The sequence below is a fragment of the Colossoma macropomum genome, unplaced genomic scaffold, assembly GCF_904425465.1.
Source record: "Colossoma macropomum unplaced genomic scaffold, Colossoma_macropomum, whole genome shotgun sequence".
NCBI classification, from domain to species: Eukaryota; Metazoa; Chordata; class Actinopteri; order Characiformes; family Serrasalmidae; genus Colossoma; species Colossoma macropomum.
In genome coordinates this window covers 12,799,993-12,813,700 of record NW_023494804.1, presented here as the reverse complement: position 1 = coordinate 12,813,700, position 13,708 = coordinate 12,799,993, and the positions used below count along the sequence as shown (strand labels likewise).

The window sequence follows — 13,708 nt, the reverse complement described above, 5'->3', positions numbered from 1 at the left end:
ACATGGAGACCCAACTATCGATATTTCATTGTTTCATATTTGGTATAATAGCATGTATTACACTCATTGTTTGACTAATACATTAAAAAAATGCATTTCTGTCTTAATCCATGAAATGCTGCTGTTAAGACCAATGTTTCTGTTTTGGTCTCAGTTTTATTAAAAGGATGATATGGCAAAAAATCAAACACAGTTTTTCACTTACCCCAGATGTAGTCAAACAGACAGGACATGTTTTGTGTCCAAATTGTGCCTCTTTAGTTTAGTGCTGGATCTAAACGTAAGTCTAACAATGCTAACAGACACTAGAAGTCTATAGACACCCAAATCTTTTCCATAAATACAAATCCAAAACTTCATTAAAGTTGTGCAGAGTTGTTGGCTAGTTTAGGACACATTAAGACTTACGACTGACTTGTGACTATTAAAAATTTACAGAACTTTTCTAAAAGCAGTGGACAGCCCTTTCACACAACGGGTGATAAATTCTCCCTGAATCTGACTCCCCTTCATGTTCACGTGCGTCACACAGACATATGGACTCCTGATTATGTTCCTGATTTCTGTCATTTCTATTCACCATTTGACAGAACACCTGTTGTTTAAAATGGCTAAAAGCTTCTAGTGTTTGTTTGCAAGGTTAGCCTAGTAGCTCCAGCGCTACACTAAAGAAGCAAAATGTATACAACAAACATGTCTTGGTTGATTGATTACATCTGGGAAGTGGAAAATTGTATAAATAAGATTTACCAAACAGTTCCTTTAAGAACAGATAGCACAGTGGATTACACACCTGCCCTTAATGAGGAAAAAAAGGGATTGATCCTACCATTTAAACAGAAATCAGAACTACTACAATCTGTTAATAAAGCTCCTGAAACGTGTAACTACTAACATGACGTTCACATGCCAGTGTAAAAGCTTTTGTTTAATATGTGAAGACAAAGGCTGAGTTGAATGCTACTTTGTCTACTTTACAAATAAGAGCATCTGCTAAATTTGTAAATGTAAGGATAAAGCTTTTTGAATGTTGATTTGGTTATTTCATAGTTCTGATTTACTTTGGTAAAATGATTTATATAAGATGAACAAAGTGCAAGCTTCATTAGATCAAATAAAATTTTCTTTTGGGGAAATCATTGCAGTCGCAATATATCAAAATATCAAACATTGCAGTACTTGCAATAATAAGCATATCACAAATCTTTAAATAGCCCAATAGAATCGTATCATGTCTCAAGTATTGTATCGTATGGGCTGTAGTGATTCCCACATCTACTAAATGGCTACTGAAGGACTGTCTGAATATTTTATGCATATGAGAATTTTACATGACTAAGTACATGTGTATGAGAAATGTTCATGAGCAATATTTGTCAGCGGAGAGCAGATTGCTATAATTAGCACTATAAGTTCAAATCCCATTGAGTAAAGTCATAACACCATGCTGAGCTTTTTCCACCAAGCTTCCAAGAAATTGGTCTGCCTGTTTTACTGGAAAAACAGCATCCAGTGGATGGCTGTGTAGTAAACAGACAGAGCATGTTTTTACATAAAACCTTAAAAAGGACACTTCTAGGGCTTGGTCGTGAGCTGAGAATAGCCTACTGTAACGTATGGATAATCAAAGTGGTAAAACCCAGAGGTAAAGCACCTCTCGCTTCATGGCAATTGCAGCATTAAAATCAATCAGTAGCTTGCTTCATTCAGTGTATCTCCTAAAGCACAAATTCCAATTTGAATACTTGTCATTGCCCAGTCCACCAGGACCAAAGGCAAACAGGATTACTCATCCAAAAAAAAAAGGATTACACAGCAACATTGTGAGCCCAATCATTTTGCTGAGTCTCAAACTGCTGCCAGATCAGATCTGTTGCTGTCTGCCCAGACAGCTTGTAACAGACACATAACAATAATCTGCATGTAATTCACCTTTGGTTTTTCTCCCATTTGAAAAGGTAATTGTATATACACTATATCCAAAAGTTTGAAGACACCTGCTCAATGTTTCTTCTGAAATCAAGGCTATTAATAGTGTGTTTGTCCTCCCTTTACTGCAGCAACAATCTCTATTCTTCTGTTAAGGCTTTACTGTAGATGTTAGAACATTGCTGCAAGGATTTGATTGGATTCAGCCATGAGAGCATTAGTGAGGTCAGGTACTGATGTTGGATGATTAGTTCTGGATCACAAACACCACTCAAACTTCCAAAGGAACTGGGTTGAGCTCAGTCACACCACAGAACACTGTTTCACTGGTCCACAGCCCAATGCTGGGTGGCTTTATAACCCTCTTACCAATGCTTGGCATTTGGCATTGTGATCACTGGATCATTTGTGGCCATTCCAGATTGTCCCATTCTATTGGCGATCATTTTTTATGGAAATTATACCAGCTGTGTGTGTGCAATTGATCCCCTGTGTCAGCAATGGCTGCACCTAAAAGTGCTGAATTTACTAGTATAGAATGGCTGTCAGGACACTTTTGGACATAGAGTAAGTAACAGAACATGAGAGTGATTGTGTTATGATGAATAATACCATGACTGAGATGACATTCGCGCTAGTACACAACCTTGAGTGTTCTATTGTTTTTATACAACAGTTTTGGAAAGTAAAAAAAAAACATTGTTTCAAATACATGCTTTTAATATTGACAGTTTCTTTCACCAGAATAGTAGTTCCATGTTGCATCCATCCCATATAGAAAATAATGCATCTATATTTCTTTACATCCAAAGTATATGTGCAATATATGTTAATATACATGGGATGTCATGGCACAGAAAATGCAGAATAACATATGTACGTAATACAACACATTAAGTGCAATACATATCGATATACCGTCTTATGCAAACGTTTCAACACCTCCATTAAATTACGTTTTGTTCATTTTCTAAGTGAAACTCAATATGTTAAAGTGTGCAGAAGTGTGTTCTCGATAGAGGATGTGTACTTATTTTCAATTATAAAGTCAACAAATAATTTGAGGTGCCTAAACTTTTGTACATGACTGTATGTGGTGACGTAGCACCAAAATGTCAAACAAAGAAAAATATATGTACATATGTTTCCTCATATTCATATACGTTCACTGAGCAGTTTATTAGGAACACTATACTAATAGTGGGTAGGGTATCCCTCTCAGAACAGACTTAATTCTTTGTGGCATGCATTCCACTCCTTTGTGATTCTGGACCATGTTGACATGATTGCATCATGCAATTCCTGCAGATTTTTAGGTGCACTTTTTTCTGCAAATCTCCCCATTCAACAACATCCTGAAGATATTCTAATGGATTGAGACCAGGTGACTAGGAACACCACTGAAGAACACTGCACTCATTGTCATGTTCATGAAACCACTTTGAGACAACTTTTGCTTTGCGACATGAAGCATTATCATGCTGAAAGCAATGAGATGGGTAAATTCTGGCCATGAAGGGATGCACATGGTCAGCAACAATGCTCAAATTGTCTGTGACATTCAAGCGATTATTGATTGGTAGTGACAGGCCCAAAGTGTGCTGAGAAAACATTCCCCACACCATTCCCCACCCTGCCTTACTCTTGGGGCTTGAGCCTGGTTTTCCTGTAAAGCTGCATTGTGACAACACCAGTTGTAAAAAGCACTGTATAAATAAACTTGACTTGACATTACACCATCTCCACCAGCCTAGACTGTTGACTCAAGGCAGGTTGGGTTCATGGATTCATGCTGTTGGCACCAAATTCTGACCCTACTATCTCTGTGCCTCAGCAAAACTGAGATTAATCAGATCAGGCTACTTTTTTCCAGTCTTTAACTGTCCAGTATATATATATATATATATATATATATAAAATGACACAGACAGAATTCTTTTCAACTAATCAGACTGTATGGTTGTTTTTTTTCAGCATATTACACTATGTATGGGAAAACAGCACGCCGAGTTTGTGATGCAGTCTTAATTGCAGGTTTGGGATTTCACGTATGACCCTGTATATGCAAGAAGCACAAGAACCATATTATATATATGTGTGTGTGTGTGTCTTTCACATACATATAATATTCATATTTAATACTTAATGGATAAGGGAAATATTTCATTTTAATGATGATATGAATAGAAATGAATGTCCATGTCTGAGTACTGCATGATTCCAAAGACTCTCTACTATTGCTAGTTTAGTTTTTAAGAAGTGATCTGTTGTAGTTCTTTCAAAGACTGATCCCCCCCCCCCAAGTCCTCCTGCAGTTTCACATGCGCAGAATGATGCTGCATGTCTCAGTGTTGCCATGCACATTCAGTGCACATGGCAACACACAGGCTAAATATAGCTCGGCAGCCCAGCAGTGCACTGAGCTCAGGGTTTCTTCCTGTGAACACAGGATTCCTCCATCATGCAACACCCCCCCACTACCCACCCCCGCCTCCCCCGCCATCTGCATTTGCTGGGGTAGTAGTTTTACTCCCATTCACAGACTCCAGGGAACTTGATCTGGTTGCCAGTGGTTGCAGAGCGTTACAACGTTAGGAAGGAATACTTTCTAATCTCTATCTGCTCACTAACTTCTACTGTAAGTCTGTTTTGAGTCATTGGGTTTTCTGTTCTTTTCTATGAACAGAGAAATGCTTCAAAGTTATTATGCATGAAAACTGAAGGTACGCTATCAAAGCACCAGATAGATATTAGGCTGAGGAGTATTCCTATAAGATTTTCTTGCTCTAAAGAGAGTAATGGTAGCAGCCTCACTCTCGTTCTCTGTCTTGCTTGTATAACGTACATAAGAGAAACCTCATTCTGAGACCATAACTATGAACTACCATGATTCATCTGTTTTGAACTCTGAGCACATTCAGCTTGTGGTCATCAGACTGCTTTCCACAAATTTATTCAACTAGTGAAAGCAACGTCCTTCAAATGTTACATATAATGGCACTATAAGTGCAAGTGCAAAAGTCAACAAGTAGGCCCTTCTAGTATCTTGATACTGTGATTTTGCTCCTCACTGGTCAAAGCTGTGAAAAACTCAAACTCCAACCTAACCCCCAAATCACCAAAACCCACGCTTTCACTGATGCCCACATGGTAGGCACACAGATACAAGAAAGGCTCTGTGTTAGCGTTTAGATCTTAACGTAATGCCAGCATGGCGCTCTTCATGTGTGAACTAATCCCAGTGTGATTTGGCATCAGGCCCAGTGTGGTGTTACATGCCCACCAGCCCTCAGTGCTTCCACTGGTTCACTGTGCAGCCCTTATGGGTGATGGCAGTAGGGGCGAAGGTCACTGAGGCCATCTGAGGAGATTGGAGGGTCAGCCGGGGCACAGTGCCCAACATCTTCTGGTGGACATGTGAGAAAAGCATACAAGTCACCAGCAAATACAAAAGATGCAATCTTACATTTGATTTCTTAACTACACTCTTAAAAATAAAGCGTTTTTTAAACAATGCCATAGAACAAGGGTGCCTAATCTTATCTGCCTGCAGGCTTTCGTTCCATCTAAACAGTAGTACGCCTGGTTCTACTAGTTTATTCAGTTAGTTTCAATGTTTAAACAATTGATGAGGTGTGCTCCTGCTTGGTTGAAATGAAAACATGCAGCCCCTTGGCTCTTTGCAGATAAGACTGGACAACGGTACATTTGGATCTCCAACGCACTATATTTTTAAATATACTATATTTATAACTTTTTTTAAGTTTAAAGAACCTCTACATATCGTATAGATGATACTAATTAAAGTTTTTTCCTACAAGTGTAAATCCAAGCCAAGAACCATTTAGGACCCCTTATTTTTCAGGAGTGTTGTTCATTTCTTATCTACTGAAATGACTTATCCTATTGGATTTTGAACACAGATAATGAAACCAAAAACTGCAATGTCAGTCATAAACATGGCAAGAAAAAAACAGCAGCAACTGGAACATATGATCGTTTTCCATCAATTATAATTGCCTTTATTCTGTTACAAACATACATAGCATTTTCTAAATATAGAATTGTAAATCTCGATTTTGAAAAACTGGGTAGGCATGGGGAAATGGTTGGCCACCCAGCATGTGGTGTGTAGGAGGCAGGCTGCGATTAGGGGCTTGATGGGGAACCAGCAGAAATGGAGTAACTGAGTCTTCGAGATAGAAACTTCCTGTTGCAGGAATATTGATCTAGTCTGCCTCCTAACCACTTCAGCATCAACAGTGAAGGGAGGTATACGATGAGTGTGTAGAGATACATTTGAGAATGCCTAAAACCTGAGTAGAAACCAGACATGGGCTTGCTGTTCACATTTAGAATCTCTACTAACATCAGATCAACTGAAAAATAACTATTTCTTAGCCTTGAGAAAGAATGTTCCATGAATTGGCGGAGTCCAAACTTGCATGTCCAAAACAGTCTGTGAAGAAACTGTTAAGACTTGGAAAATTACCTGAAATAGCAAAACAGTTAACAGAAATCATCAACAGTGGTATTGTCTCTAGTGAGGAATAAAGAAACGGCTTCAACATATGGAAACGGCTTACAGAGCTTGCACACTGCCCGGTCTTGAGACAAAGGAAGACAAATGAACCAACTATGGTAAAGAAACTGGCAAAAAACATAGTCACAAGCCCATCAATTGGTGTGTGTATTGCCTCCCATCATCACCACTTCCATTCTAACAATGTGACATTACATGGGTTTTTAACGAGCTCCCTAACTAGTATAGCATCTGAAATTAACTGTAGTGCATACAATTGACTGTAATTAGCAGAATGCCTGTTTCTACTGTTTGGCAGAGGTCTTGCAGCATAACCCAAATGTGTTACTTTAAAAGCAGCAATGCTTAAAAAGCAACCAGCAAGACTCCCTCTGAACTGCACTGATAATTCAGACATCTTACTGTGTCGACTTGGGTCTTAAAAAAATAGGTTCACATAGACTGATAAAACTGCATTAGTTCAGTTACATACATTACTACAACCACAGAGAAGTCACAGGTCCACAGAATGATCACGTTTCCTTTCTTGCATTCAAAAAGGATCAGCAAGGCTGGCTTAGAGGGGAAAAATAGCAGTCAGTCTCTGGACGGTGGCTCCCCTTGAGGGGGGGTGGGGGGGTGGGGGGGCAAAAAACAAACAAAAGAGTGGCCCAGCAGCTGAGAAGAGAGTAGAAGCATCTTGCCAAAAGCTGCTGGTGCTGTCACACGTTCATTTGGTTTGCCCCAGCTTAAAAAAAATAAATACATAAAATCTCACATCTACCCACTGCACCTTACTGTGCTGTGCTATGTCAATTTTTCAACAAATGGCAAAGAGCTCATTCTGAACTAATGTCAGCTGCAAGCCCCTCTCAGTTGGAAGGTATGGCAAGATGGCAAGAACAGCTTTACAGTTTCACTGTGTGTTTTGCACAGCCTTATTGATGCAGTTAAGGTTTCAGAAGGCGTGCATGTGGTACGTATGTGTGTGTGTGCAGCAGCCTCGACAATCAAGCCCTTGTATCTTTCTGCACTTGAGAGCTAACGGCACAGCTGAATCAGTCAGCCACCAGGGCAGGAATGCTTGCTTGCCCATGCCTCTCACATAGCCAGCCTGCTAAGTCAGCTCACTGCTGCAAGGGAACAGCTGCTGCAATTGTAGATTCGGAGAGAAGCCGAATGGACGGGGCACAGAGAACAGAGCAAAGACAGCAGGGGTACCAATGCCCAGATCGGCACACATGACCACATTCAGTAACTGACAAGCAGAGGAGTGCCAAAATGTTGACAGATCAATGTTGCCTCTGCCTCTATTTGCCTGTCAGAAACCATGCTCTGCTCACCGTTGAACTTGACTGCATCTTCTGCATAAAGCGAACGTGTTCATTCATCACTGAAAAGGATCTCGATCATTTACAGCAGAATACACAATGACAAAGAGCTGCCATTTAACATGAAACAGTACAAGTCAGTAGGGATGATGAAAGGTGGTTTTTTATATATATATATATATATATATATATATATATATGAATACAAAAAACACTGCTGACCCCCCTGCCCAAAGAGCAGAAAAAAAAGAATATCAAGACTTACATCACTCTCAATAAACTATGCACCGTGTTTGCTGGGATTTCGGCTCTTCTTCTTAAAGTGCGACAATGAAATGTATAAAAGAAATGAACATAACACACCTTAACTATTCACGGCCATACACCACTGGTCTACTATTGTAACTCACACATTCCTTGCAAGAAAAGAACATACATGATGAGATCTTCTAGAACTCCTAGACAACTGGTAAATTATGAAGCATGATTAAGAAAGGAGTTGACATCTTTGTTTGCTTGCCCATTATATTCATGTTCTGGAGAAAAGACAGTAACAAAACACTGTAGCATCAGTAGTGCTACATAAACTATGTTTATAAAACTTAATAAATTAAACAAAAGGCAATGTGGGACAGGCATACACAACAACATAATAAAGGACCACTTGACAGACTCGAGTGCCATTTCATATCACTGTGTCAAATTAAAGGGCATGTATAATCTGTTCAATGAATGAAAACTAGTGTTGCCAGTTAGCATGACATCATGCTAACCAGCAACATGAATTTTCAATCATTGTTAGCCATGATGGCGTTTCCAGGTTGAACTACCCCGTTAAATAGAGTAATTTAAACAAAAAAAATGTAAAAAGCTAATAAAGAATGAATACAATGTAAACGCAGACAATGTGCAAGAAGTAAGGGATGAGATTTACGTAATCCGAAATAAACTGTCAAGATACATCATATTTACGTTCTTTACTTATATAGATGCTATACTCCAACACTTTTTGGAAAACAAATACACTGGACAGTCTTCAAATCCCATATTTTTACTTTTTTAAAAAATTAGCCTCTTAGGCTTTAATAATTCTGCAATACACATATAACTTCTATTATTTTATGTATTAAAAATATGCTGGTTTGTTCAGTAATTCTGTCATAAAGAATAATCTGTCTTTATATTTTTTCTAAACAAAAAATGAAAAAGGGAAGAAAAGAAAAACATTCATCTATGCACTTTTTGACCTTTAAATAAAAAAGGAGTGTGGTTTCATTGCAGTGCCTCAGCTGTTCTGTCCTATCTAGAGGGAGGAAATGACAAATTAATTCCAATGTACTCATGGAGATTTGGACCCGAGTTGGAAAAGACAATGCTCTCATGAACTGTTTTCACATCACTGCAGTTAGCAGTGAGTGTTCATTGTCTCAGTGTCAATGATAAGTTTAGATGCATTTGATACATTTTACACACTTATTATCCATTAGGCCTATACCTTTTCTGCATTCTTTGCAAGTCTTACTCAATAGACAAAGGTTCCTGTCATGTTTGTGTTTTCCATGATCTGGCCATCATATCACTAAACCAATTAATCAATTTTCATATATCAGGCTAAACAATTAGTCTTCAGATTGATTTGTGATGGTGGGCGTTTCTAAAGGTTCCTATGGCTTGTCAGGTAGCGCCCATTTAGACAACAGCCTATAAGAATTGAATAAATGAACAAAGTTTGACAGCGTGACAGCATTGTTAAATTCCCCCGGTCCACTCCGACAGACTATCACAGTCTTGGCCACAGTCAAGACTATATTGTGGTCTATGACCACCACTGAGACTATATTATGGTCAAGGCTATATTATGGTCTATGGCCGCCATTGAGACTATAGTGAACGCCAGTCTACTCTCCCACTTTGCTTTTGAACTATACTGAACAATGCGCACACTTTTCAGTTGCTTGGGTTCATGTGTGCTGACTGCCTCTGAGATTCAGCAGCATTAGTGTTTGCCATTACAAAAGTTTAAATGTCACTTCAGACAATTAAACTTGCTGGTTTAGGACAAGGGCAGCTTCAGTAATAAATCCTACCTCTCAACTCATGTAACAACCTCTCGCCCCATGGCTTTAGACGGGTTTTCTCTCCAAAAATCCCCCAAACCTCATCACATAAACTTCACAGACCTTATTATCTAGTATTTTCTGTCAAATGAACATCACGCCACAATATTTTAGTAGGCTATTGTTTTAAGTCCGATTCGTCATGCACTTTTTTGTCGCGGTCGTTTCTGCAATCTCGTAACAACTTCTAGGAGCAGAATCTCATCCGAGCTCTGTAGCTGACTGGGATCAGTCGTCGTCCACGTCCTCGCCCTCTGATTCCTCTCTCCTCTCGTACATTTTATCCCGTTGTCTCTCCTGGATCTCCTTCATCTCCTCGGCGTAGCGGCAGAAAGCGCCGCCGAATTTACTCCAGGCTTTAAAAGGGATCGTGATGGAGTTCCGGTAGCTCGGCTTTACCTCGCTCACGCGCAGGAACACGCCGTATTTGTTGGCCCCAACGTCAAAAAAGAACCTTTTGGAGTCCACCATGATGGACGTGCCCTCGGGGAGCTCACCGTACCCCCCGGCCGCCGTGCCGCCGCTCAGCTCCTCGTCGTCGCCGCCATAGTCGTCGATTAGCTTGGCCAAGGCATCGCGAAACTCGATCAAGCCCTGCGCGGGCAGCGCGATAGTCTGGCCCGCCTGCAGGCCGCCGCCGGGGCCTGTCACGCCAAAGCCGGGGCCTCGATTCACGGTCTGCCGGATCCGCAGGAACCGCCCCCGCTGGTTCTCCTTTAGGTCGAGGTAGTATTTGCGGTTCTCCCGCACCAGAAACTCGCTTTTCAGCGCTCGCCGCGGGCCGCTATCGTCGCCACCGGATGACTGGGCGATTTGCTCCGGGGTGCTGGGCCCCAGCTGGGCGTAATGCTCGATGAAGTCGCCGAGGTAGTCACGGAACTCGGCCGCAACCGACATGGAGAGAGTCAGGCGGCTCTTGGAGCCCCCGGCGCCCACCTCTGCTATCTTGATGAACCTGCCCTTTGAGTTCTGCTTGACGTCCAGATAAAAGCGCTTGTTTTGGATGTCAAGGCGCTTGGACGCCAGTTCCTGGGTCTCCTGCTCCCGTTGGAAGTGCTGGAAGCCCCCGCTACCACCGCCGCCACCGCCTCCTCCCCCTCCACCGCTGCTGCCACCGCCGCGCTCGCTCCCGCTGTCTCCATCCGCCATCTTCACCGCCACCAGCCAACTTCTCCCTGCGTACGGCGGACAGAGAACGCCGACGACGTCACCCTTCTCGAGGTCGAATCGCTGCAATCCCATTGGCCACGCGCCTGTCAGTGACAGACATTCGATGCCGCTCATAGGTCACAGCTCCTGTTGCTCGTAATTCAGGGGCGGGTCGGTGGTCTGCGATTGGTTTTAACTATTCTGACAGCACTTCCTGTAATTGCGCTCGGCCACTTCTGAAGGAGAAATGCCCCTCTAAGGTCTGTTGCAGGACCAGCTTCCATTCTCCAAAGCGTTACAGTTAAACAGTCGTTGTCGAAGCGAAAACTGATCACAGATCAGCCTGTTCAATGTAAAGTGCCTTCTACACTGCTGGTGTAGCGGCTGAGTGAATGACGTAGGTATGTCAGGAAAGTCCTGTTATTCACACCATCCCACCATATTGTGAAGATCCCAGTATAATATTACTGAAGTATAACAATAAAATTATTTGCTCTCGAATGTAATATTATATTTATGCGAAACTGTTTAGGGTAAAGGGTACATAGGCAGACTTTTTTAAATGATACTTTTATGAATATTATTAATTTATAGTTCATACTCCATTTCGATACAACTTTGCCATATGAACAACCAGCAAACATAAAAAAGGCATGGAAGATTTCTGTCATATTTATATAGCCATAACATTATGACCACCTCCTTGTTTCTACACTAATTGTCAATTTTATCAACTCCACTTACTATATAGGTGCACTTTGTAGTTCTACAGTTACAGACTGTAGTCCATCTGTTTCTCTGCATGCTTTGTCAGCCCCCTTTTACCTTGTTCTTCAGTGGTCAGGACCTCCATAGACCCTCACAGAGCAGGTACTATTTGGATGGTGGATCATTCTCAGCACTGCTGTAACACTGACATGGTGGTGGTGTGTTAGTGTGTGTTGTGCTGGTACGAGTGGATCAGACACAGCAGTGCCTCTGGAGTTTTTAAACACTGTGTCCACTCACTGTCCACTCTGTTAGACACTCCTACCTTGTCAGTCCACCTTGTAGATGTAAAGTCAGAGACGATAGCACATCTGCTGCTACACAGTTTGTGTTGGTCATCCTCTAGTCCTTCATCAGTGGTCACAGGACACTGCCCACAGGACGTTGTTGGCTGGATATTTTTGGTTGGTGGACTATTCTCAGTCCAGCAGTGACACTGAGGTGTTTAAAAACTCCAGCAGCACTGCTGTGTCTGATCCACTCAGACCAGCGCAACACACACTAACACACCATCACCACGTCAGTGTTACTGCAGTGCTGAGAATGATCCACCACCCAAATAGTACCTGCTCTGTGAGGGTCCATGGGGGTCCTGACCACTGAAGAACACGGTAAAAGGGGGCTAACAAAGTATGCAGAGAAACAGATGGACTACAGTCTGTAACTGTAGAACTACAAAGTGCACCTATATAGTAAGTGGAGCTGATAAAATGGACAATTAGTGTAGAAACAAGGACATAATGGTCATAATGTTATGCCTGATCTGTGTATCTATGAAAATACTAATCATATAGGTTTCATACGTTACAGTTTCACCTTTAACTGTAAGTCATACATGTCACACAATCAGTTAAGAGAGGATACATATTTTCCTAAACTGTAATAATATTTGTCGATTTTCTGCCCACATCCTAAAAGGGGCATCCAACTCAAGCAAGCATCAACTTTGCCAGGTCAGTTAGTCACTTAGAAGAAGCATTTGGTTTATTGCATATTTGTGTGAATTCAATTAGCCATGAAATTAGGACTGTGAAAATTATAAAGAAGGAAAACCGAAGTGGATTGCAGAATTTTAGGGCAGGACCAGATCTACCACATTCCCTTCCCCAACATGGAAGACATTTTAGTTTTAGACACATGCTTTTATTTCATCCCAAATTTGAAGCATAATGGTTATTTGACATTTTGGTTTTTTTAAAAAGTGCAAGGGAACAAACTAAATGTTATATTAAAATATTTATATTAAAACAGAAATGAGCATTTTATTTCAGCATGCCATCCGGTGGTTACTCCAAATGGAATGTACAGTGGCAAGAAAAAGTATGTGAACCTTTTGAAATGACTGGCTTTTATGTATCAAGCCATCCTAAAATATGGTGTGGCTTTCATCAAGTTACAATAAAGAACAAACACAGTCTGTTTAAACCAATAACAATAAACAAAACAATTATGTGTTGTTCTTGTCCATATTGAATACGACATTCAAACATCAACAGTGTAGGCTGGAAAAAGTATATGAACCCCTAGGCTAATTACATCAACAAAAGCTAATTGGAGTCCCATCAGTGAAAATAGATTGGTGAGCTACTTTGTTTAAAAAAAACACTCAAACATTTTGAGTTTGCTATTTAAAAGAAGCATCTGCTGATGTGAAGCGTGCCTCACAAAAAAACGAACAATAATTGCTGTTTTGCATAAAGTTGGAACAGGTTCCAAAGTAATCTCAAAGAGTTTGGTGTTCATCAGTCTACAATATCACTCCAAAGACACAACACAGAATGTGCAATGAGGTAAAAAAGAACCTTAGAGTAACAGCTGAAGTCTTGAAGGAGTCACTGGAACTGGTTAACATCTCTGTTCATGAGTGTGCCATACGAAAAAACATTGAAAAA

The 13,708-nt window shown here is 40.8% G+C and overlaps 1 protein-coding gene across 1 annotated transcript; it reads right to left on the bottom strand.

Annotated features, from left to right (window-relative positions):
- Positions 1–5,924: 5,924 nt before the first annotated feature.
- Positions 5,925–11,057, bottom strand: LOC118824587 (transcriptional activator protein Pur-beta). The gene has a single exon (XM_036594854.1). The coding sequence runs from the start codon at positions 11,046–11,048 to the stop codon at positions 10,128–10,130; it is 921 nt and encodes a 306-aa protein (XP_036450747.1). The 5' UTR covers positions 11,049–11,057; the 3' UTR covers positions 5,925–10,127.
- Positions 11,058–13,708: the final 2,651 nt, after the last annotated feature.